A 24,566-nucleotide genomic window follows, 5' to 3' on the forward strand; every position below is an offset into this window, starting at 1 on the left:
AATTATCTGTACTTTTTACTCCTTACATTTTAAAAACAGCCTTGTTACTCTATTTCATTTCGGCCTTTAAAAAAAAACTATCCAGTTAAATTGCTCCATCCGGATAGAGTGAATTTGGTTGTGGTTGTTGCAGATGTTCTTGTCCAGTTTTGTTCTTACATCCGTTCCCTCAGATTCCTGCAACTAAACTTGGATGTACATTCCAATAAAGATTAGGATAAATGATAACATGCCTCTGAAGTTTGACTTTTTGCACCATTACAATACTTATAGTCAGTACTCGAGTTGAGGGGGGATGAGGGGGATGGCATCCCCCCTGAAATAAAAACGGTCCAAATCATCCCTCCTGTAAAACTGCCATCCCTCCTTTCCATCCCTTATGTCATTTCATCAATAAATGTGGTTTTACTGATATTTCAACATTTAGAGTCATCACCAGAAAAATAACTTATTTGACAATTTTCACCTGTTTCAAGTACATTTTCACTTGAAATAAGTAGGAAAATCTGCCAGTGGGACAAGATTTATCTTCTTATTACAAGCAAAAAAAACTTGTTCCGCTGGCAGATTTTTCTACTTATTTCAAGTGAAAATCTACTTGAAACAGGTGAAAATTGTTGTTTTTTTCCAGTGATGAGTCTTGTTTTAAGTGTAATGAGATTTTGAAACATTTTAACTAGAAATAAGACAAATATTCTTGTTAAGATTTTGAGTTTTTGCAGTGATCCATTTTACTTATCCTGTGAAGGACAGAGTCATATTAATACGTTCAGAAAAGTGTTTTTTATTGTTGTAATGATGTATTTGATGTAAGCCCAGTGGATATTTAAAGCTTACAGAAGGCTGCATTTAACTGCTGCTACGTCATTCCTGCAGTATTTCTGCAGGTGTTTTGGTCAGTGCTATTATTTGTAATATATTATATTATTTGTAATCAGCACAAATTATCTGTCCCCATATGATAAAATCCACCATCCCCCCTGATTTTTTTTTACAACTCGAGTACTGCTTATAGGCAACTAGTCATCATATCTCCTGCTCTCTGAAACACATGTTAATGCTCAATAGTACACATATATGGTTCTTTAATATATTTGCATTATACTAAGATGCATTCATTTTCAATGGCTTTTTTCCCCCTTCCATTACTTTTACTTTAATACTTTAAGTAGTTTTGAAACTAGTACTTTTATACTTTTACTTGAGTAAAAAACTTGAGTTGATACTTCAACTTCTACAGGAGTTTTTTTTTTAACTTTAGTATCTATACTTCTACCTGAGTGACAGGTGAACGTTGTCACGCAGTCTTTTTATTTTTCCATTGTATTTTGTTCCTGTGGCCCCGCCCTATGTGGGCGTGGCCTCAGCCCTGCGCTATAAAAGGCCCTGGAAGGGGGCGGAGCCAGACCAGAGCCGCAGCAGCCCCGAGGAGGACAAGCTTACCTGAAGAACCGCCACATCGCCTGGCTTTACCTACAATTTACCCCCTTTTTTATCCCTTTATCCTTGACAAACTTGGGTTTTTTTGTCCTCAAAATGACGGACACTCTTTTACCGAACGGCATCAACGACAGTGGAGGAGAAAACTACTTCAAAAAGGTGAGTTGTTTTCCTTTCTTCCCCCTTCTCTCATGGAATAATGCCTGAAGCTGTTACTATTTCCGAAAAAAGTCCATCTTTACCACTTTCTTTTGTATATTAATCATCAGAAGTGGGTAGATAATACGTTTAGAGCTTCTAAAACGGTATGTTTGCTTGCAATAGTCGCTGCTAATGTAGCATTTAAAGGCATTTACCAGAGGAATGGTTTTACCTGCCCAGGTGTGTCTCTGGGCTGAAATAGTCCTCTCTTTCCAATGTGTTTAAGTGTCACAAACACACGTTCAGACTGAAAACAGCCTCCAGAATAAGCTATTTTAGGCTTTTCCTCTCATCTTTATATGTCAGCAGCAGCCTCAGGAGCCCTGTCAGATTCAGATGTCTCTTATTCTAATAATAACTTTGTTTTTTTTGTGTTTCACTCATAGTGACATGTACCATCTTATTTGCTCAGGAGTCAATATAATATAAGTTGTAAAAACAATATCCCATGCACACTCACACACACTTATTTTTTGTCTTTATTCTTAATTATTTATATATTGCATTATTAGTTTGCCATCACTTTTTTGTAGTTTTACTTTCTGTTTTTTTTGTATGTTAATCTTGACATGAAATTTGAATATCTTCGGTGGAGGCTTCAAATAAACCCATTGGGTTTTTTGCCTCTTCCTGCACCTATAGTGTTTATCATTGATATTTCCTGTATATTAAAAAAAAACTGTGCAAAACGATAAACTAAACTAAACTTTACCTGCAGAGACTGAAGGTATGGTGATGATCAGTTTCCTGTTTTCTGTCCAATGTTTGATGGTGATTGAAGGTTTCAGAGCTTTGCTGACATCACTGGTGCACAGAGGTTTATAAAGTACTTGAAAAAAGTAACTAAGTAAAAGTAGAAATTAGTGCTGGGCGGTATGACCAAAAATTTATATCACAGTATTTTTCAAAATTATATCAGTTTCACGGTGTATCAAGGTATTTTTTTTTTTCATGCACAACTGGGTGTTAACCACATTTTTCTAATGATTTGGAAAGGAATTGCTGCAGTAAATTAGCTTAGAATGGCCTATTTTACTGTCATGAGGAGGATGCATAAATCAAATAAATTTGATTTAGGCATGCTTTTCAAAGAAAAAAATAGAAAATATTTATTGAACATAAAAAAACTGAACATTTTTTAATTTCCAGCATTATGTTGTTTTGGTTCCACTTCCTGGTGAATGTTAGGTAAAATTCTTATGTGGTTACTTTTTGGTTGGCCAACGATTTATGTTTGTGGTGCAACCGGTACGGGAGCGGCCATTCTTTTTCCTTATGTTACAACGCCGTTATTAATTGTTGGGTTTTTTTCCCACTTATTCCACTGAACACCGAAAGTGTTTTTTTGCCATTTTCGGCCGAACAATTTCGGTTACCGAACAATCGGTGCATCACTACTGCTAAACAGTCCCCTCACAAACAGTGTCCAGCGGCGCTACGTTCCCAACGTTGTGTACGCTACTGTACATACTCAACGGTATTACGGTATATGAAAAATTAATATCATAAGAAAAATAAACACCGGTATTCGGTATGAACTGGTATATCGCCCAGCACTAGTAGAAATACCATAACTGAAAAAGTCTTTGGTAAAGGTTAAAGTCACCCATAAGAAAATGACTTGAGTAAAAGTTTAAAAGTAGCTCACATTAAATGTACTTAAGTATCGAAAGTATCTTGTGAAAAAATATACTCAAGTATCAAAAGTAAAAGTACAAGTATTTTATAGTACGATTTGAAAAGAAGCAACACAACCAAAAATAATCCTTCCCTTGTTTTTTGTTTTTTTTTTTCACTTTCAGGTGAATTAAATGTGGTATATCAACACCATAAATAAACTGTCTTTCTTGCAAAATATAATTCTTTGATTATTTTAATTTGTAACCAGTAACGAGGTGGCAAATGTCAAAGTAAGGAAGTAAAAGTATATTTTTTAACTTTTAAATGTAGTGAAGTAAAAGTAAAAGTCCTGATTTAAAAAAAAAAAGCGCAAGTAAAGTACAAATGCTCAAAAAAACTACTTAAGTAGAGTAACAAAGTACATGTACTTCGTTACTATACACCGCTTTGCTGGTCCACTTAGGTGTGGTTCCTCCACAAACTCCTTAAGCAGACAAGTACGGCCCTTATTTCTAATGGGGTCAAGTTTGTCTCACCCTAAATTCATTTATTTTTCCAGTGATAGTTGTGTTTGAGTGAATCGACCATCACCTTTGACCATTTAACTTATTTGCAGTAGGAGTTGCTCGGGATGATGGCATCATCCGAGTGGTTGAAATGTAAACACAGGCTGCAGGTTTTTCTAAATTGTTAGTCCATAACTGTATTTAAAGTAATCTCATAATGTAAATTGCTTTGGTTTCTGGTCCAGTGTCGCATTTCAGGTGACTGCACTGTTTTCAGGAGCTCCAGGCCTTTTTCTGCGGGTTAGCAGTGATTATCTAATGTGCTTTTGCTGAGCTCCCCGTCCCCGTCATGTTGTGGTCTGTGTCTCGTTGCTCCACGTACTGTATACATCGCTCTCCTCGTCTGGAGTGTTGTGACAGACGCGCTTGTTCAGAGGGGCATCCGAACACGGCCTTTGTGACTTTTAAATCCCCCCGAATACCCCTCTGAATGCTGTCTGGATTGAGGCTCTGTGTTGCACTTCCTGTGTCTATAAAAAGGTCAGTGGGAGATGGAGCCTGGCACCGCCACAGGACATAATGGAAGACCATAATACTTTAATTATAAAACGTTGCCTGTATGTCTGTCGCACGCTTTGAAGAGCCTGACTTTCATTAGGTTTCTAAGTCTCTACTTTGGTTTTTGTTGTTGTCTTCCTCCTATTTTCTAGTCTACAATAGGAATAGGCGATATTTTACCGTTCACGATAAACCGTCAAAAAAATTCCCCACGGTAAGAATTTGTAATCTCGCGGTAAAAAACGATAAATTCCCGTTGATGACGTTTTTGTGTAAAGATGATTTATGGTTCTGCGTTAAATCCACGCAGAAGGATGGAAGGAAATGAGCCAGAAAGAAAGAAAGAAAGAAAGAAAGAAAGAAAGAAAGAAAGAAAGAAAGAAAGAAAGAAAGAAAGAAAGAAAGAAAGAAAGAAAGAAAGAAAGAAAGAAAGAAAGAAAGAAAGAAAGAAAGAAAGAAAGAAAGAAAGAAAGAAAGAAAGAAAGAAAGAAAGAAAGAAAGAAAGAAAGAAATGAGCCAGAAAGAAAGAAATGAGCCAGAAAGAAAGAAATGAGCCAGAAAGAAAGAAATGAGCCAGAAAGAAAGAAATGAGCCAGAAAGAAAGAAAGAAAGAAAGAAAGAAAGAAAGAGGGAAAGAAAGAAAGAAATGAGCCAGAAAGAAAGAAAGAAAGAAAGAAAGAAAGAAAGAAAGAAAGAAAGAAAGAAAGAAAGAAAGAAAGAAAGAAAGAAAGAAAGAAAGAAATGAGCCAGAAAGAAAGAAATGAGCCAGAAAGAAAGAAATGAGCCAGAAAGAAAGAAAGAAAGAAAGAAAGAAAGAAAGAAAGAGGGAAAGAAAGAAAGAAATGAGCCAGAAAGAAAGAAAGAAAGAAAGAAAGAAAGAAAGAAATGAGCAAGAAAGAAAGAAAGAAAGAAAAAGGGGAAGAAAGAAAGAAAGAAATGAGCCAGAAAGAAAGAAATGAGCCAGAAAGAAAGAAAGAAAGAAAGAAATGAGCCAGAAAGAAAGAAAGAAAGAAAGAAAGAAAGAAATGAGCCTGAAAGAAAGAAAGAAAGAAAAAAAAAGAAAGAAAGAAAGAAAGAAAGAAAGAAAAAGGGAAAGAAAGGAGCCTGAAAGAAAGAAAGAAAGAAATGAGCCTGAAAGAAAGAAAGAAAGAAATGAGCCTGAAAGAAAGAAAGAAAGAAATGAGCCTGAAAGAAAGAAAGAAAGAAATGAGCCTGAAAGAAAGAAAGAAAGAAATGAGCGTGAAAGAAAGAAAGAAAGAAAGAAAGAAAGAAATGAGCCAGAAAGAAAGAAAGAAAAAGGGAAAGAAAGAAAGAAAGAAAGAAATGAGCCTGAAAGAAAGAAAGAAAGAAAGGAGCCTGAACGAGAAAGAAAGAAAGAAATGAGCCAGAAAGAAAGAAAGAAAGAAAGAAAGAAATGAGCAAGAAAGAAAGAAAGAAAGAAAAAGGGAAAGAAAGAAAGAAAAAGGGGAAGAAAGAAAGAAAGAAATGAGCCAGAAAGAAAGAAATGAGCCAGAAAGAAAGAAAGAAAGAAAGAAATGAGCCTGAAAGAAAGAAATGAGCCAGAAAGAAAGAAAGAAAGAAAGAAAGAAAGAAATGAGCCTGAAAGAAAGAAAGAAAGAAAAAAAAGAAAGAAAGAAAGAAAGAAAAAGGGAAAGAAAGGAGCCTGAAAGAAAGAAAGAAAGAAATGAGCCTGAAAGAAAGAAAGAAAGAAATGAGCCTGAAAGAAAGAAAGAAAGAAATGAGCCTGAAAGAAAGAAAGAAAGAAAGAAAGAAAGAAAGAAAGAAATGAGCCAGAAAGAAAGAAAGAAAAAGGGAAAGAAAGAAAGAAAGAAAGAAATGAGCCTGAAAGAAAGAAAGAAAGAAAGAAAAATTCCCGTTGATGACGTTTTTGTGTAACAAACATGGCGGATCTGAGAGCGAGATAGATTTGTAGTTAAAAAGTTGGAGTTGAATTGTTTTTTTTTTTTATCGTCATTTTTATCGTTATGGGGATAAATGCCAGAAATTATCGTGATACATTTTTTAGTCCATACCGCCCATCCCTAGTCTACAATAGTCATGACTTTTGTTTTCACCGCCTTTGTCCGTATGAAAAGATTTACACCTTCACTTGAGCCGCAACTTTGAGATTTGTGGTTTGAAATTTCATATTTCAACCAGCGGAAGTCGATTCATTTTTTAACTTCCATTTCTTTGTGCTTCACGTGCTTTTTGGTGAAAAACGAGTTTAATAATTTGCTGGGCCTGGCTGGTGCTGCAGGAAGCGGCCGTGGTTCGGGGCTTCCTTCCCAGCCGTCCACAGCTTGACCTCCAGCTGGCCCGGGTTGGAGCTGGATGGTTGCAGGATGGAAAGACTGCAGCGCAAACAGCCGAATCGGCATGTTTCTCCTCCCGATCCCTCCGCGGCCAGAGAGAGAGCTTTGACGTCGCATCTGGCCCGAGGCTTTTCCTTCAGCCAGACCACAGACACAAATTGACAACATGTGCCCTGGTTTCACAAACCAGACGTGTTCCCCCTGACTTTTTAGCGTGTTTCCAAGATTCCCCCCAAAAGTTGGGGTTTCATTGGAAAAAAGACGCGTGACAGATGCAGCTCTGATCGTTTTCTGGCTTGTGAAGCATTTTATTGAAAATAAAAAAGTCGATTTTGAAATTATTTGGGGTTTCAAGGAATGGAATCTGCCTTCCAAGTCATTTTAGAGCCAATTTATGAACATAAATAATCATCATATACAGTACAGACCAAAAGTTTGGACAAAATTCCCCATTTGTTTGAATGTAAAAGTGTGTCCAAACTTTTAGTCTGTACTGTGTGTTAGGAATGGGCGATATTTTACCGTTCACGAAATACCGTCAAAAAAATTCCTCACAATAAGAATTTGTAAAAATGATAAATTCCCGTTGATGAAGTTTTTGTGTAAATCTGAAGGAAGGAAGGAAGGAAGGAAGGAAGGAAGGAAGGAAGGAAGGAAGGAAGGAAGGAAGGAAGGAAGGAAGGAAGGAAGGAAGGAAGGAAGGAAGGAAGGAAGGAAGGAAGGAAGGAAGGAAAGGGGGGGGGGGGGGAAAGGAAGGAAGGAAGTGAGGGAGAAAAGAGGAAGGAAGGAAGGAAGGAAGGAAGGAAGGAAGGAAGGAAGGAAGGAAGGAAGGAAGGAAGGAAGGAAGGAAGGAAGGAAGGAAGGAAGGAAGGAAGGAAGGAAGGAAGGAAGGAAGGAAGGAAGGAAGGAAATGAGCCAAGAAAGAAAGAAAGAAAGAAGCCAGAAAGAAAGAAATATTCCCGTTTTTGTATTGGTATTTCTTTTATTGTTATCGGGATAAATGCCAGAAATGATCGTGATAAATCTTTTAGTCCATACCGCCCATCCCTATCATGTAGAGAGAGATGTTATTTGCATTGACCTATTTTTTAAAGAGGTTGATAAGTATCACATGTGATTGGTCAACTTTTTTTATTCTTGTCTTCATTGCACTAATCGGATTTTAAATCAATCTAATAGTAGTGCAGCTGTATTTTTCCCATCATCCGTCACAGGAGATACACACAGCTCAACTTTTGCTGCCATTCCTGTGTTTTTCCAAAACAATAACAGCAATAAAACACTCGGTTTCACAGGAACTTGAACCCCTTTCAAACCAACTGACATGCTTGAACAGCGGAGCGTCTCTTCTGTGATAAACACTTCGTTAGAGCAAAACACAAAGGAAACATTCATCAAAGTACGACTCAGTTGGCTGTTGTATAACTGAGGCTTCATAAAGAACATGTGGAGCAATGTTTCATGGGATGGTTGGTTTACGCAAGTGGTGATTAGGACTGGCGATCAGCCGAGGGGGAGCGGGGATCCGTGCACGCTCCAGTTATGAGATGAGATATATATATATATATATATATATATATATATATATATATATATATATATATATATACACACACAGTAGGGATGGGCGGTATGGACTAAAAAATGTATCACGATAATTTCTGGCATTTATCCCCATAACGATAAAAATGACGATAAAAAAATACCAATTCAACTCCACCTTTGTAACTATAAATCTATTAGATCCGCCATGTTTGTTACACAAAATCGTCATCAACGGGAATTTATCTTTCTTTCTTTCTTTCTTTCTTTCTTTCTTTCTTTCTTTCTTTCTTTCTTTCTTTCTTTCTTTCTTTCTTTCTTTCTTTCTTTCTTTCTTTCTTTCTTTCTTTCTTTCTTTCTTTCTTTCTTTCTTTCTTTCTTTCTTTCTTTCTTTCTTTCTCTCTTTCTTTCTCTCTTTCTTTCTTTTTCTTTCAGGCTCATTTCTTTCTTTTTCTTTCTTTCTTTCTTTCTTTCTTTCTTTCTTTCTTTCTTTCTTTCTTTCTTTCTTTCTTTCTTTCTTTCTTTCTCTCTTTCTTTCTCTCTTTCTTTCTCTCTTTCTTTCTTTTTCTTTCAGGCTCATTTCTTTCTTTTTCTTTCTTTCTTTCTTTCTTTCTTTCTTTCTTTCTTTCTTTCTTTCTTTCTTTCTTTCTTTCTTTCTTTCTTTCTCATTTCTCATCCTCAATTTATCATTTTTACCGTGAGATGACAAATTCTTACCGTGGGGAATTTTTTCGACGGTTTATCGTGAACGGTAAAATATCGCCCATTCCTACTACATGATTAAATAAATACGGTCAAGTTGATTATTTCGTATTTGTACAGTCCACGTCATATTAAGGATTGGAAACTTACTGCTGTGGTAATAAACACTGTTCTTTTGCACAAACACACCCTGCTGGGACGTAATGTTTGCATGACAGCATTGATACTCCCACACCCTCCCGGTCTTGTGCTAATGTGTAATGTATATTTGCTTCTGTCATTCTCAAAATAGCTCCTGCCTCCGATTGGCCTTGATACGGCTCCGTTGTGCAATAAACAAATTAAACTCTCTGGACTCCAGAGTTTGCACAAAACTAAACTACAGTACAGTGGTGGAAAAGCAGACGGCACTGTAATTACAGGGTTAAATGTGACCCGTGTTGGTAACATTGAGTCTGCACGGTTGAACTTCAGAGGATTGTTCTCCCGAAGGAGGAATTCTAGTCGTAAATGATCTTCGATTAAGTTTAACATTCACATTAATGTACATATTTGTACTAACCAGCCATAAATAACAGCATCAGTCAACCAATTATGTGTGATCCATCAAACATGGCATGTTTGTGTTGTTATCTTGTGTTTTAACCTAGCACACATTTTTATTTATCTTGTTGAGTGTTGAGTATTTTATATTTTTATTTTATTGAGTGAGTTGGTGGTGTCTGTTTTTAATTGTTGCACTTTTAATGTTTCTCTGGCTGCTGTCTTGGCCAGGCTTCCCTTGAAAAAGAGGTCATTGTATCTCATTTTATTCTTTATTTCATTAAAAAAAAAATAAAACAATTCAATACAAATACAAATACAAATGTTCATAAATTGTGAATGAAGCAGAAAGAATAAGATTCTTATCTGATCTGCCCCTTTTTCCAAGAAATAAATTCACAAAAGACATAAATTACAAATTAAAAAAAACAAAAAAACTAAATAAATAAAAAAAATAAATAAAATAAATTACCGCCGTCTATGGGTATGTCAAACTTAACTAACATATTTTATTATATTTACTTAACATACAGGCTTTAATTGTTCTTTTGAATATAATGTTTGATTTGATCTCAACGGGACCGACCTGGTTTAATAAATAAAGGTTAAATAAAAAATAAAAAAGTAATATGCCTGCTCTTTCACTGTTTGAAGCGTGAGGTGTTTTCTAAAAGTTAGTGGTTTAAAATCACCCGGTGTGTGTTTCCAGCTGTGATTGTATACCAAAACAAGTACAAACGGACGCTTTAAAATATTATCCCACATTTTAAAAATACACATTTGTACTTTCAGAAGTAAAAATCCCTCTTAATTTGATTTATTGTGCACGGCAGGACTGGTTGAATGTGAAAAAGAGGTAATAATTGTATCTCAACGGGGCCGACCTGGTTTAATAAATAAAGGTTAAATAAAAAATAAAAAAAGTAATATGCAGCTCTTTCCCTGTTTGAAGCGTCAGGTGTTTTCTGAAAGTTAGTGGTTTAAAATCACCCGGTGTATGTTTCCAGCTATGATTGTATACCAAAACAAGTACAAACGAACGCTTCAAAATATTATCCCACATTTTAAAAATACACATTTGTACTTTCAGAAGTAAAAATCCCTCTTAATTTGATTTATTGTGCACGGCAGGCCTGGTTGAATGTGAAACTCGTGCCTGTGCTGACCTCAGACTTGGTCACTCATGATTACAGTGCTCCGTAATGATCAGTAATCTGACTGGTTTTATGATGATGTTGCCCGGTTTCTCTACGTTACCGAGTCGTATTTTTCTGCTAGGCCGAGCTGAATGGAGACCACACCTCTGTCCCTGAGTCAGTCAGCATGAATGCTGGGAGCCGGTTTATCTTTACGGCTGTGTGACTGGCAGCTTGTTGACTCAGTGGGGCAGGCGTGCTTGTGGTGGCGATAGGGACAAGGGCATGCAGTATAGCCACATACAGGTCACCGTGTAAACATGCACATTTCTACGCCGAGTTCACCTCAGCAGGTCTTTCCACATAGTCCTGTTTTCAAATGTTGTGTCACAAAGCAAAGATAAAAAGAATACATGTGTAGAAGCTAGATTAGGCGAGAAAGGTGCTTGTATTGCATTTTTTTTAAATGTATTTATAACTGAGAACTTATTGTTTTGTTTTGCTGACTTGTTTGGTTCTTTATCTCCTTGTCCCTGCAGGGTTGCAACCCGTTCGCACAGACTGGCCGCAGCAAACTGCAGAATAAGCGAGCCACTCTGAACCAGCAGATCATCAGGCAGATGAGGATGAGGGCCGGAGCGGAGAATCTGCTGAAGTAAGATCAAACTCTCACATCAGGACACATGAATCAAGTGTTTGTGGGAGTTACAGAGGGAATGCATTGACGTCACTTCCCCACTGGACCAGCCCCCTTACTCGCACTGAGCGGCAAAAATGTCTGCAACTAGTGGAGAAGACGGGATAACAGCTGATTATCGGCTTAGATTAAAGTCAGTTGGACTTGACAATGACCCGTACAGTTACCCCAAGAACCAGTGGTCCATGGACATTAATATTTGGTACAGTTACCAAGAACCAGTGGTCCATGGACATTAATATTTGGCCACAATTCCTGATATTTATATTAGGGCTGTGCGATTAATCGATTTTAAATCTAAATCGGATTTATTAATCACAATCAATGTTAAAAAAAGGAAAATTGGAAAATCGATTTTCCTTTTTTGCAGATGGCTGCATTACAGACAAGCTCGTCTGATCATCTTTGTTTGGTCAAGAAAATTGTAAATGTTGTCACTTTACTAAACTCAGAGAGGATTTACAGTATCTTTCAATTGCACTTCATTCCCAATAGGGAAATTTGTTTGCTATTTTTCTTTAAAGATAAAATATTTGAAACAATTTATTCCATTGTGTTTTGTAGTTTTACCAAAAAAATCGAAATCGAAAATCGTGTTTTCAGAGAAAAAAATCTGGATTTTATTTTTGTCCAAAATCGCCCAGCCCTAATTTATATGAACTTAATTTCTACGCCGGGGAAATACATGAAGCAAAGCTTGAAGGCTTACAAAAGTCTTGACGCTTGGTCCGACTTCAAGGCAGGATTTGTTGGTGAAATTAAAGTGATGAGGACACCGAACTTTATGATTTGACCATTTAACGTTAGCTACCCAAAAATCCAACATTACCTGATACAAAATGGGAACCACAAATCCACGTTTCGGTGCCTGGAATCCAGTTGTTTCTGTGAATTGCAGCGATCCATTTGTCTCTCTTAAGCTTATTTTTCTGCAGTCTGTAAAACGATAACTCCGATTTCTTGCTAAATCTATGAATACAGTCGATCGCACAACAGCTCTTTCCCATTTTAGATGTTTTCCAGTTGCTCAAACTGAAAGTTTACGCTGCCACTCAGTCTTTCTGCCACTCAGTCTTTCTGACACTCAGTCTTTCTGACACTCAGTGGGCGAAACCCGCTGTGACGTCATGCGCATTCCCCTCTATTCATGCATGAAGTGTTTGTGAGAATTATTAGCACATCACTTCTCCATCAAGTGAGATTCAAATGCAGGAGGATTTAAAATAAACCCATGTGGATTTACACCTCAAAAAGGGAGCGGCATCAACAAGTATTGCTGTTTATGTAACCGTTGGTTCTTAAGTCACCTTTAGTAAACCCAGACCAGCTTGTTGATCATGAATGAGGCTGGTTTCACCTCTTTCAACATCGTGTCATCACAGGGTGCAAGTTATGTCACAACGGTCTCAAAGAGTCGCAGTCAAGTCGCCCGAAACGCAGCCTTGTTGTTGTTTCTGGAGGGGACTTTAGAAAAACCTTTCTAATTAAACTGCAGGACAAAGTTGTTTTTCTTTCTGAAGTTGACGGCTGCAAACTCTGAATTTCCTGTTTCCGTGTCGGGGAAAAGTGCTGAGAAAAAGAAAACAAGTTGTCGTTTTAGGTTGGTCAACACAGACTTTGGTATTTGATCACATCTCCTTAAAAGGCACATATCAATATTTCTTTTTAATATTTATAACACACCATTAATCTAAAAAAAAGACCAGCTGTCAGGGGACAATATATCTTTTTATTAGTTGTGATTAATGACATGGAATGCAGACCATATAATTCCATCTAGCAGTAATATTGATGGTCAATATTGTCAATACTTCTTTTTCTGGTCATAAATGAAGTAATGTTTGACTGACAGCTGCATTGATCAGGTGTAAATACTTATAATAAAGATAGATGAGAGAGAATACATTTTCTTTTTTTATCTTTATGGATTTGCTAGTTTAATATTCAGTCTTTGTCAGGAGTGAAGATACCGTATCTCCCGAATGCTGTTAATTATTACCAGAACTGCTACTGGAAGACAAGAAGTCGTCATTTTATTGCTTCTTACTGGAGCTGATTATAAATAATCAACCGGGAAACGTGAGGAATAAGCTTTGATATGGATAAAGTGCCGTCTCACTCCCAGCGAGTCAGAAATGCGCCCTTCAGGGTCACGACTACATTGGATTGCAGGAGATAATCCAGTTTCTCCTTTCACCACATCCTCTCTTCCTTGTTTGTTGACGTTGACGGGGAAAGCTTGTGTCACAACAGCTTCTGTCAAATTAAATACACTCTTAAAGGCCAAGTTAAATGCACTCTTAAAGTCCTCCGGAGACATGAGGGAACCCCCGAGGTCTAGTCTGTAATCCTGGAGGGATCTTTATCTCACCGATACGAGCAGTTGTCGATACGTTAACAGGGTGATAGCTGGTCCTTAAAAAGTATTAAATTCAATTTTTACTAAAATAAGGCCTTTAAATGTCTTAATTTGTCTTAAATCTCAATACAAAGGTCTTAATTTTACAGGGATTTCATCGTTTTGAGGAGGTTCTATATCTGTGTTGCCAGGTCGGGCAGGTTTCAGCCCAATTGGGTTGAAAAATTTATTTTTGGACTTTTTTTCCTGGTTTTTACTAAATATTTAGGAAAAATTATTAACAAAAAGGTTTCCTCAATTGCAGAGAAAAGTAGAAACATACACAATAAACTTGATTTTTAATCTTAATTTTATTCGGTCATCATTTAAAAGTATATTTAATTGTTTTGAGGAGAATCTCTTGTGGAGGTTCTAAATCTGTGTTGCCAGGTTGGGCAAGTTTCAGCCCAATTGGGCAGAAAAATATAGGACTGGGCGGGTTGATCAAATTTGGGCTGCTTTTCCTGGTTTTTACTAAATATTTAAGAAAAATTATTAACAAAAAGGTTTCCTCAATTGCAGAGAAAAGTAGAAACGTACACAATAAACGTGATTTTTTTTTTTTTAATCTTAATTTTATTCGGTCATCATTTAAAAGTATATTTAATTGCTTTGAGGAGAATCTCTTGTGGAGGTTCTAAATCTGTGTTGCCAGGTTGGGCAAGTTTCAGCCCAATTGGGCTGAAAAATATAGTATAGTATAGTATATACTGGGCAGGTTGATCAAATTTGGGCTGCTTTTCCTGGTTTTTACTAAACATTTAGGAGAAATTATTAATAAAAAAAGTTTCCATTATGACAGAGAAAAGTAGAAACGTACACAATAAACTCACCGATGTTTTATTTGCTTTAATCTACTCAATTTAATTGTAGTCTTTGTTTGGAGCCTGAACTCTTTTTGGGTTATTTAGTGGTGTTGTGAAGCTTGAAATGTGTTATACATTTAATAATTGACGGTTTTAACATAGAGAATGTAAGATTTGAGCTGGTTTTCATTATTTCAGCGGGTTTTACATCATGTTTGGGATGGAACCTGTCAGTCAGATCTGGCAACCTCGACCTCAGCGCTGGATTTCTTAGTGACTTGTCTTTTTGGTCTTAAGTTTTGTTTGAAAATGGTATTAAAAAGTCTAAAATTTACCTTTTAGAACCTGCAGCTGATGTGATACCATCAGATTTTGGTCTGCAGTTGGTAAATAAGGTTAGTCTTGGGCGGCTGTCGGCCCAGACTGCTGCATTCCTGCAGAACCTCACACACGCTGCCCACAAGGCCGGAGCAAATGGTCCGTGTGTGTGTGTGTGTGTGTGTGTGTGTGTGTGTGTGTGTGTGTGTGTGTGTGTGTGACCGTGTGTGTTTGTGTGTGTGACCGTGTGTGTTTGTGTGTGTGTGTGTGTGTGTGTGTGCTCCTTTCTTTGCCAACTCACCTGCAGCCCAGATAACATTCTGGATCCATTTTTCACTCGAGCTTTTGTCCTTTTCGTTAACAAGTCTGCAGTAAAAGTATTAAAACTCAGTTAAGAGACTTTACTTCAGCAATAAGCTTGACTCACATCTTTTATTTTTCTTTCTAGTGCACAGTGAGTGTGTTTGTTATTTTTGTTTAGTTTTTTTGTCTGTGGCTCCTGTCAATTTCCCTTCCTCGGTTTTTTTTACCTCTACTTTTTCTGCATTCCTGTTTCAATCAGCAACAGGTGGAGTTTGTCTGGTCGGACCAGTTCTCTTCTCTTCTCTTCTCTTCTCTTCTCTTCTCTTCTCTTCTCTTCTCTTCTCTTCTCTTCTCTTCTCTTCTCTTCTCTTCTCTTCTGAAAATGAAAGCAAACTTGTCGTATCTCTGAACAGAATAAAACGGCGTTTCCAGAGAAGAGGATGGGAAAACCTGAGTGGAGCCACACGAGCTGGGCCCTCGCTCTTGTTCCCACGCACTGCTGGATGATATTAGATATTGAAATAGGATTTTAATAACAGCCTTCGGGTTAGTTTGCATCTGTTACGTCCAAACCGCAGAACCTCTACCTCTTCAACCCTGATCGTTTTTCCAAAACCTCCTCAGAAACCCGTCAGCGGGAGGAGGGGGTGACTCCCTAGTTCTGTGTTTCGTAGTGTTATGACTTAACATAATATGTGTATTAGAAGTAAACAGCATGTAAAAAAAAAAAATGCTTGCTCTTCGATGGAAACAACCACACGATCCACCAACATGTCACTGGTTTAATTTATGGACATTTTACATAATGGAACTTTCAGTGGTAAGAATTCCTGGTGCGGGAGCCAGGACATTAAAAATATGGACACATGCCATTGAAAAACTGAAAGAACTGAATATTGACTGAACATTTATCAACATTTTTTTCTTTTTGGCTTTCTTGTCTTGCTTGTTTTGTCCTTTTGTTGTGTTTTGTTGGATCGCTGCAGGGTGGGTGGGGGGACGGGTGATTTAAAGGTTTTTGCTATACAATTGCGTTCATAATTGTTCGATTAATTGTACAGGACTGTCTGAGAAAATTAAAATAATGTGATTTTCTGTAATGCAATTACAAAAACAAAAATGTCATACATTCTGGATTCTTTACAAATCAACTGAAATATTTCAAGCCTTTTATTATTTTAATATTGCTGATCATGGCTTACAGTTTAAGAAAACTCAAATATCCTATCTAAAAAAATTAGAATATTCTGGGAATCTTAATCTTAAGCTGTAAACCATAATCAGCAATATTAAAATAATAAAAGGCTTGCAATATTTCAGTTGATTTGTAATGAATCCAGAATGTAAGACATTTTTGATTTTTTTTTATTGCATTAAGGAAAATAACGAACTTTAGCACAATATTCAAATTTTCTGAGACAGTCCTGTATGCAACAACAAAATAATAAAAACCAGTTGATCACAAAAAAAAAGAAGTAAACAGCATGTGATTTAAATTGAGATGAAACTGTTTTTAGATTTTAAGCCACCACCTCCTTAAACCTGGTTAACTTGTTCCGTCTCTCTTAACTTGGTCGGACAGTCTTTAACTTCCTGGCAACCCTTAATCACACGTCACCTTTCATATTTGCAAATTACCTCCTCTGCAGTCGGGAGTGGACGGACAGGTTTTGGGCGGGGATGCGTGTATACGTGTGTCTGTGTTGTGCTGGATACAGATGACGAGGCGCTGCGACGACTCGGTGTGTGATGCAGATAAGGAAAAGGGGGGAGGCCTTCGGGCTGCGAGTGTTATCTCATACCACCACAGATGCAGGTGAATTGTAGGTTATGCTTTCACCTCGTGACAGGGAGCATAAATCCTTAACTACAAAGGCTTCTCCAACGTTGTGTGTGTACGTCAGAGAAACACATACCCTCAGAGGAGCATTATCTGTGTTACGCAGGGAAACCTCTGTATGCACTTTCACAAAGACCTGTATGTGGACACATTTTGTACAATTGTGATCCTCCTATTGACACAAACATATAGAGGACTTTAAAATAATTCAGAATATGCCTCTAAAACAGGGGTGTCAAATGTGCGGCCCGAGAGAGATTTTCATGCGGCCCGCGAGAAGTTTCCAACGCAAAAAAACAAAATGTTAATTTACTAAAAAGGAAGGCATAAATAATTGCCATGAATCGCAGCATATCCGATAATATATTTCTTCTACAAATCCATCGTTATTCCACAATGAGAGCAGTTTTCGACATTTTTTTAGTTTTCTAGAATGCATTTGCTGATTTTATTTCTTCTACTATTATATATTTTCGCAGGAAAAATATCACTGCTAAAAAAGATGATAGAAGATATTTATTTGGAGAATTTCAGTTTTGAATACGAGGATGGTGACAAAATAAAACGGTTAAAAAAGAAATGCTGACTTTTTCGGCACACTGGCGCCAATTTTTAAAAATAAATACACTTAATTGTACTGGAAAAATCTCAAAATCACAAAAACACTCGGATGTAATAAGAAAGATTTTGCTTTTAATTAAATTTCTTATAAAAAGCGAAATATAAAAAAAACATACTTCTGTTTATCTTTGTAAAATGATATTAAAAGTATCTTACATAATTTGAAAAAAAACGAGAAATTTCAAGAAAAGATCCTGAAGAAATATATTTTACATAATTACAGTGTAAACAAAGTGCATATTTCCTTTAAAATTAACTAAACTGATATTGGATAAGATAACAATAGTAAAAAAAAAAAGAATTAGAAAAAAAAAAATTTCGCACAGTTTTTGTTATTTTCAGCGTGCGGCCTGCGAGAAAAAAATTGGTCAAATCCGTCTCGCCAAGCAAAATGAGTTTGACACCCCTACTCTAAAAGAATGATAAATGCAAAAACACACAGAGAATGACTTGTGGAAATGATGCTTCCCATCACATTCAACCTGATTACGTGCAAACAGCAGCAACTCTGGCAACCCGTAGACTTTATCATTGGCATGTCTTTGTTTATAAGGCCATTCTTGACCTGTTTCCAGCTTATTTGGGGAGGAATCTCTCTCAAAAAAGCACTGGGAGGCAGAATCTTTGGTCGCAGGACTTATTTTTATTGACTGTACCAAGGGTCGGCTCTGGACAAGCTAGCAGGGCTTTCAGCTCTGCTGACCCCTCAGCTTGGAATGAGCTGCAGAAAATCTTACAGTTGAATAATCTGGTGTCACTTGATGCTTTTGTTATTAAACTTTTTATTAGAGAAATAAAGTCAGTTATACAAGTTGCACATCATTACAGTATCAATCGAGTATTTTTTTTTTCATAAAAAAAGGAGAAAATAAAAAATCAATCAATGAATAAATAAAACAAATCATCTACCAAAATCCGATGTACAGTCAATCCAAAACTAATACCAAATAAATAAATAAATCCAGAAGAAATCAAAAAGAAGATGCATTTGTAAGGGGATAGAAAAAAAGGGATTTTCACTTTCGTCCCTCGAACATTCTGAGAAGTCACTTTAAAATACTAAATACCCCCTCCAGAAAAAAAATAAAAAATAAAATAAAATAAATTAGTAAAATAATAAAATAAATTAAGAAAAAAATAATGATATATAAAGTAATTAAATATAGACAATTTATGCAATTATAACTGAAAACTTTAATGTTTTCATACCTTTAAACATATTTAAAGGCAAAAACATGGGACCAGTTATTCACCACCTTAAAATACTAAATACCCCCTCCAGAAAAATAAATAAATAAAATAAAATAAATAAATAAAATAATAAAATAAATTAAGAAAAAAATAATTATTTGGTACACCATCAGCACAAGTTATCGGTCGACAACAATAGATATAGAACCAATATATACATTTATCTCATGTAAACTCATCACTTGATGCTTTTACGGTTCTTCTGAAAGACTTATAAAGGAAGTACAACTGGCTGTAGATGCTTTGGCTGCTGATTTTGTCTGTGATCTGTATTTCTGATTTGTTTTTAACTGTTTTGATATCGTTTGTTTGTGCAACTTTGTGTTTGTGCTGCTGCCTGTCTTGGCCAGGACTCTCTTGTAAAAGAGATTTTTAATCTCATTGAGACTGTTCCTGGTTAGATAAAGGTTGTTATAATAATAATAATAAGTCTGCAGAGCCCAGCTCTTCACGGTGCCAGCGAGTCCTTCATGACCTCTGATCTCCGCCCAGACAGAAGCTTCCCTTTGTGTTTTAGTGCCAGCAAGTGCGATGCCTGGGACCTGCACTCGGCCGCCGGAGGGGCTGTGTTGGTTGGACGGCTCTCAAGCGCACGGCAGGACACAGTGACGCATGTTTGTGGTCCATTTTACCAGAAGACACGCACTTGTTTTAATAATAAGCTGCACGAACGTTTGGCCGCATCTGAGTGGATAATAGCTGGGCACATGTGTTTGTTTTATTTCCCTGCTTCTCCCTCTTCGTCCCGCGGGACTCGTTCTCTCTGAACCCTCTTTTTCTAATCTGTGTTTGTTTCCATGTGCAGGGCTACGTCCAACAACAAAGTTAAAGAAATGGTCCTGTTGGAGCTGAGCTACGTTAACTCCAACCTGCAGCTCCTGATGGGACAACTGGAGGGACTCAACAGCTCGGTGGAGGTTTACCAGAGCACTCAGTAAGTCCCTTTTCCTGCTAAAGATCCACAATACTGGCACATAAATCATAAAACAACATATCAACGTAAACACGTCTGCACCCTCCAAACAGATGTCTTTTAAGACATTTGCAAAATAGACAAAGTTATCCTGTCAAATGTTAAGACGTGTGATGTCATATAGGGCTGGGGATCCATTCAAATGTCAAGAACCGTTTCCATTCCGATTCTTAAGATTCAGAATCGATTATCAAGATTATATTCGATTCCGATATTGATTTGGGTTAGTGTTATTAAAACTGTTTTTTGAGCTCTTGCATGAATTATATGACTGTAGTTCTGCAACATGTTAATACTAGTATTATATTGAGATTAAACAGCAAGTATTGGCAGCTAATGATGCTGTAAGGACCAATCAGCTCCCAGAATGCTGATAGAACTGAAACAGAAACATCGTGGGTCAGAATTACCAAACAGATCCAGGGAGGAAACAGAGACGGATGAAATTCATTTTTCCCACATTCCGTTTTTATTTTTTCCATTTTCGCTCTATTTCGGTTTTCAATTTTTTAGAATTTGGTTTTTAGCATTTTATGCAAATGTTACCCCAAGACAGTTTATAACATAATGAAATATAGATAATTTATGCAATTATAACTGAAAACTTTAATGTTTTCATACCTTTAAACATATTTTAAGGCAAAAACATGGGACCAGTTATTCTTGTGTCCAACAAAACATTCCTTCTTTTTGGGCATAAACAAAAAAATACCAAAAGTTGTAATGTAATGATGAGAAAAAATCGATCTTTAGACATACAAATCGATTTTTAGGAATTAATATGAGAATCGATTTAGAATTGAGGCTTTTGAATAGATGATTTGAACAAAAATGCTCTAATAACAGTCAGGACTATGTATTGTCATGAACCGTAATACCTAGTTTTTCGCAAGGGTTACGTTCCAAGAAGAACTCGTGATAGGTGAAATCCGTTAAGTAGTAACCTTTATTTTATTTCCAATTGTTGTACAAGGCTTCAAATTGCAGAGATCAGAAATTTGATCACGCTGAGTAACTGGATCTGAACGAGAATCGGTCAAGAACGTTTTGTCGACATTATGTGTTTTGGAGAAAATTTGCAAACTTAAATTTGCTGTTTTACGTACATGTACATGTACAGTACTTATTAAACCGTAACGTTATTGGCACACAGGAAGTGGAGAGGCAGGGAGACTGTTCAGCCAATCAGAGTGCAGAACACGATGCACAATGCAAATCCGTGAAGCAGCGAGACGTGAAAGGTTAGGGTTTGAGTTAGTTAATCTTACTTCTCAATCTGTCAGCTGAACTCTAACTAACTATTAAAGCTGTCGATCACGAACGCCGAGCGTTTGCTGGCAGCCAGCGAGAAACTGATGACATCTCTGCGGAAATCATCAAACACCTTTTCCCCTGAAGGCTGCTCGATGACAGAGTAGAGGTGAAAAAAAGGTGTAGGAGGACGGGGAAGGCTTTTAAAAAAGAAAAAACCCCTGAAGACAAAGTCCAATGCTGTTGCTAAACCAGCCCGACGGGTTTCCGCATCACAATGCACAAAGTAACAAGGAAACAATAACCTAACACTGCATGCAAACCGAGATAAGCATCGAGTCAGAGCAGCCGTGTTTAAGGCTGGGCTTGTTCTGCTGTTGGAATCAGAGATGCTGGACTTTTCTGTCCTACAGACGATCCGTCGTCGCCTCGGTCACATGTCAGCAAAGTGTCAAGACCACACAAAGGATTTGTTGAGTGATACGGATATACAAGGCTTCAGAAAAGTGCTGAAAGATGTTCCAGATATCACGTTTTTTGGTGATTACATGTTGAACAAAAGTCAACAAAAGCATGAACGACACCATAAACCCACAACAAACATGGATGCCCAGGTCGCCCATGGCAACACAGCTCAGCTGGGTAATAAAATACTGAGCGGAGGAGAGGTGGAGGACGGGAGTGTGATAGTTCAAAGGGCATTTAGATTTTTTTTAACATACAAAAATGTGCCAACTTAAAGCTTTCTTGTTATTTGACCCGGTCTTTGTACGTTTTGACCGTATAAAAACGTAATTCCCCTCATTTGTGTGAAATAAGACCTGGAAACAGGCATTGTGACATAGAATTGTCAAATTGGTTTAATTCACTGTACGAATTGTTACAGATTACTTTTGTAATACTGTATTTGACCCGGTCTTTGTACGTTTTTACCTTATAGAAACGTAATTCTTGCCATTTTAAGAATTAGATGAACAGGACTGTCTCAGAAAATTAGAATATTGTGATTTTCTGTAATGCAATTACAAAAACAAAAACGTCATACATTCTGGATTCATTACAAATCAACTGAAATATTGCAAGCCTTTTATTATTTTAATATTGCTGATCATGGCTTACAGCTTAAGAAAACTCAAATATCCTATCTCAAAAAATGTGAATATTCTGGGAATCTTAATCTTAAACTGTAAGCCATAATCGGCAATATTAAAATAATAAAAGGCTTGCAATATTTCAGTTGTAATGAATCCAGAATGTATGACATTTTTGTTTTTTTAATTGCATTACAGAAAATAAAGGACTTCACAATATTCTAATTTTCTGAGACAGTCCTGTACCTGCTGGACTCTACTGCCCTTACCTTTTAACAACTTGTGCTTTTTATTATTTTACCTCTTTTCTTATTATTTTATTTGTTATTTACTATTTAATTGTGTCTTGCCGCTTTTAATGTTGATGTAAAGCACTTTGAATTACCTTGTGTTGAATTGTGCTATATAAATAAACTCGCCTTGCCTTATTTTTGGCACAAATCTAAATATAAACTGGTGAAACCCCAAACTTGCACTACAATAAGCCCCTGATTAGTTCGTTTACAGCTCTCTGTGTCTCGGCGCAGCTACAAGACGTTTTAACCCAGATTCAGTAAATTAATCGGTCTAGAAACCTAGAAAGGTGGGACTCCCTGTGTAAAACAGAGGGATTAATATCTCCCTGAGTGCACTTTCTCTTCTCTTCTACGTAATGATCAAGTTTATTTGAAATAAATCATTGCATAACAATATGAATTATGATGTTTCTTACACTTTGAGACAAGAGGGCCTCAAAAATAAATAATCAACTGTCAAACAATGCTAAAAAAAGATTATTTTACTTCTGATAAAGCTTGTAAAGCTTTTGTGTGACTCACACTTCCTCCTCACACTCTCTCTCTTCAAGAAATGCAACATTTAATGTTTTATAAAGAACGTTTTATACTTGTCAGTGGATTTGGTGTCCTGCTAAAACCAAAACAACGAATCTATTGGTTCTTAAAACTAATAGTATCAGTAAAATTGAGCAGCTTCTCCTGCGTAACAACCCGAGTCTCCGGCGTCGTCGGTCACACGGGATCAGACTGATTAGGAGTCGGGAACAAACAGACTCTTGTGAGTCTCCATTTAAAGCTCTTAGAGAAGCTTCTGCTCACTGTTTTCTGCACAAACAATAGACAGACTCTGAGATCAGAACCTCCGGTCCACCTGCGTGTCTGCTGAAGAGACGGTTCTCATGTGGAAAAGGGAGAGCGTTTCTGCAGACGTGCAGGTGACTGGACCAGAAAATCCTCCCGTGTCACTTTCCCGAGGACGCGTCTCGTTGGGACGGTTCTGTACAGCAACAACGGGGAGTTAGTCTCCTCACGTGGGCCTGAAACGCAACCTGGCTCTGAAGCGCAGGAACAAAACCCGTGTCCTCACCTTTCTAAGCTTTTCCCACGAGCCCACCGGGCGGTGAATGGTTCCTTTCTCTGCTGATTCTCCAACCAGATCCAGCTGGTTTTTAGGCATGAGGTCATGCAGATCAGAGAGCACATGTACCTGGGCGGCCAGGGCTGTAAAACTTATGTGCTTTCCATTATAAAATAAAAACGACAACAACAAAAACTATAGCTAATGATTGTAATATTTACAGTGTTTAAAATATATAAAGAAACTAATAACAAAACAAAGACAGACATCACTTTTATTGTACACTTTGTCTTTTAGATTCCTCCAGAGCCAAAATGATGCTATCTTCAGATCAATATATCTTTAAATTACAGGTTTTGAAGCACAATTTATATGAAAATGGTTTTCAAACATCTTAAATGTGCAATGTGAACATGTGACATGTGATATGCTTGTCTAATCCACGTCTCAAATGCACATTTTGGTTGGTTCCTGAACTCCTGACCTTAAACATGTTCACGTGCAACAAAATGTACCGGTAGTTCAATTCTTTCAAACGTGGGATGATTTTGATGCTTAAAACAGATGTAACTTTCTGCTTTAACACATTTTTTAGCTAATGATTGTAATATTTACACACACAAAAAAAAAAAACAAAGATGAACTTCACTTTTATTGTACACATTGTCTGTGAGATTCCTCCAGGGCCAAAATTATGCTATTTTCAGATCAATATATCTTTAAATTACAGGTTTTAAGCACAATTTATACTGAAAATGGTTTTCGCACATCTTAATTATGCAATGTGAACATGTGATATGCTTCTCTAATGCACATCTCTAGTGTTAGACGTCTATATCTTAGCTGTTCTGGTGAACGGCTGATGCCTGAACTCAACCTGTCATTTCTTTCTTTCTTGCTAATTTCTTTCTTTCTTTCTTTCAGGCTCAAATCTTTCTTTCTTTTATTCTTTTTTCTTTCTTTCTCGCTCATTTCATTCTTTCTTTCTTTCTTTCTTTCTCGCTCATTTATTTCTTTCTCGCTCATTTCTTTCTTTCTTTCTTTCTTTCTTTCACTTCTTTCTTTCTGGCTCATTTCCTTCCTTCCTTCCTTCCTTCC

At 36.9% G+C, this 24,566-nt stretch overlaps 1 protein-coding gene across 2 annotated transcripts in view; it reads left to right on the plus strand.

Moving 5' to 3' along the window:
* Positions 1-1,422: 1,422 nt before the first annotated feature.
* The window catches only part of rhpn2 (rhophilin, Rho GTPase binding protein 2), a 50,703-nt gene continuing 27,559 nt past the window's right edge, over positions 1,423-24,566 (plus strand). For both annotated transcript variants that reach the window (XM_061711482.1, XM_061711490.1), the window contains exons 1-3: positions 1,423-1,599; positions 11,103-11,218; positions 19,603-19,731. In XM_061711482.1, the coding sequence (XP_061567466.1) occupies positions 1,537-1,599; positions 11,103-11,218; positions 19,603-19,731 (308 nt within the window). In that variant the 5' untranslated portion in view covers positions 1,423-1,536. The remainder of the gene's footprint in view (positions 1,600-11,102; positions 11,219-19,602; positions 19,732-24,566) is intronic.

This window comes from Cololabis saira, chromosome 2 (assembly GCF_033807715.1).
Source record: "Cololabis saira isolate AMF1-May2022 chromosome 2, fColSai1.1, whole genome shotgun sequence".
In the NCBI taxonomy this organism is placed as follows: domain Eukaryota; kingdom Metazoa; phylum Chordata; class Actinopteri; order Beloniformes; family Belonidae; genus Cololabis; species Cololabis saira.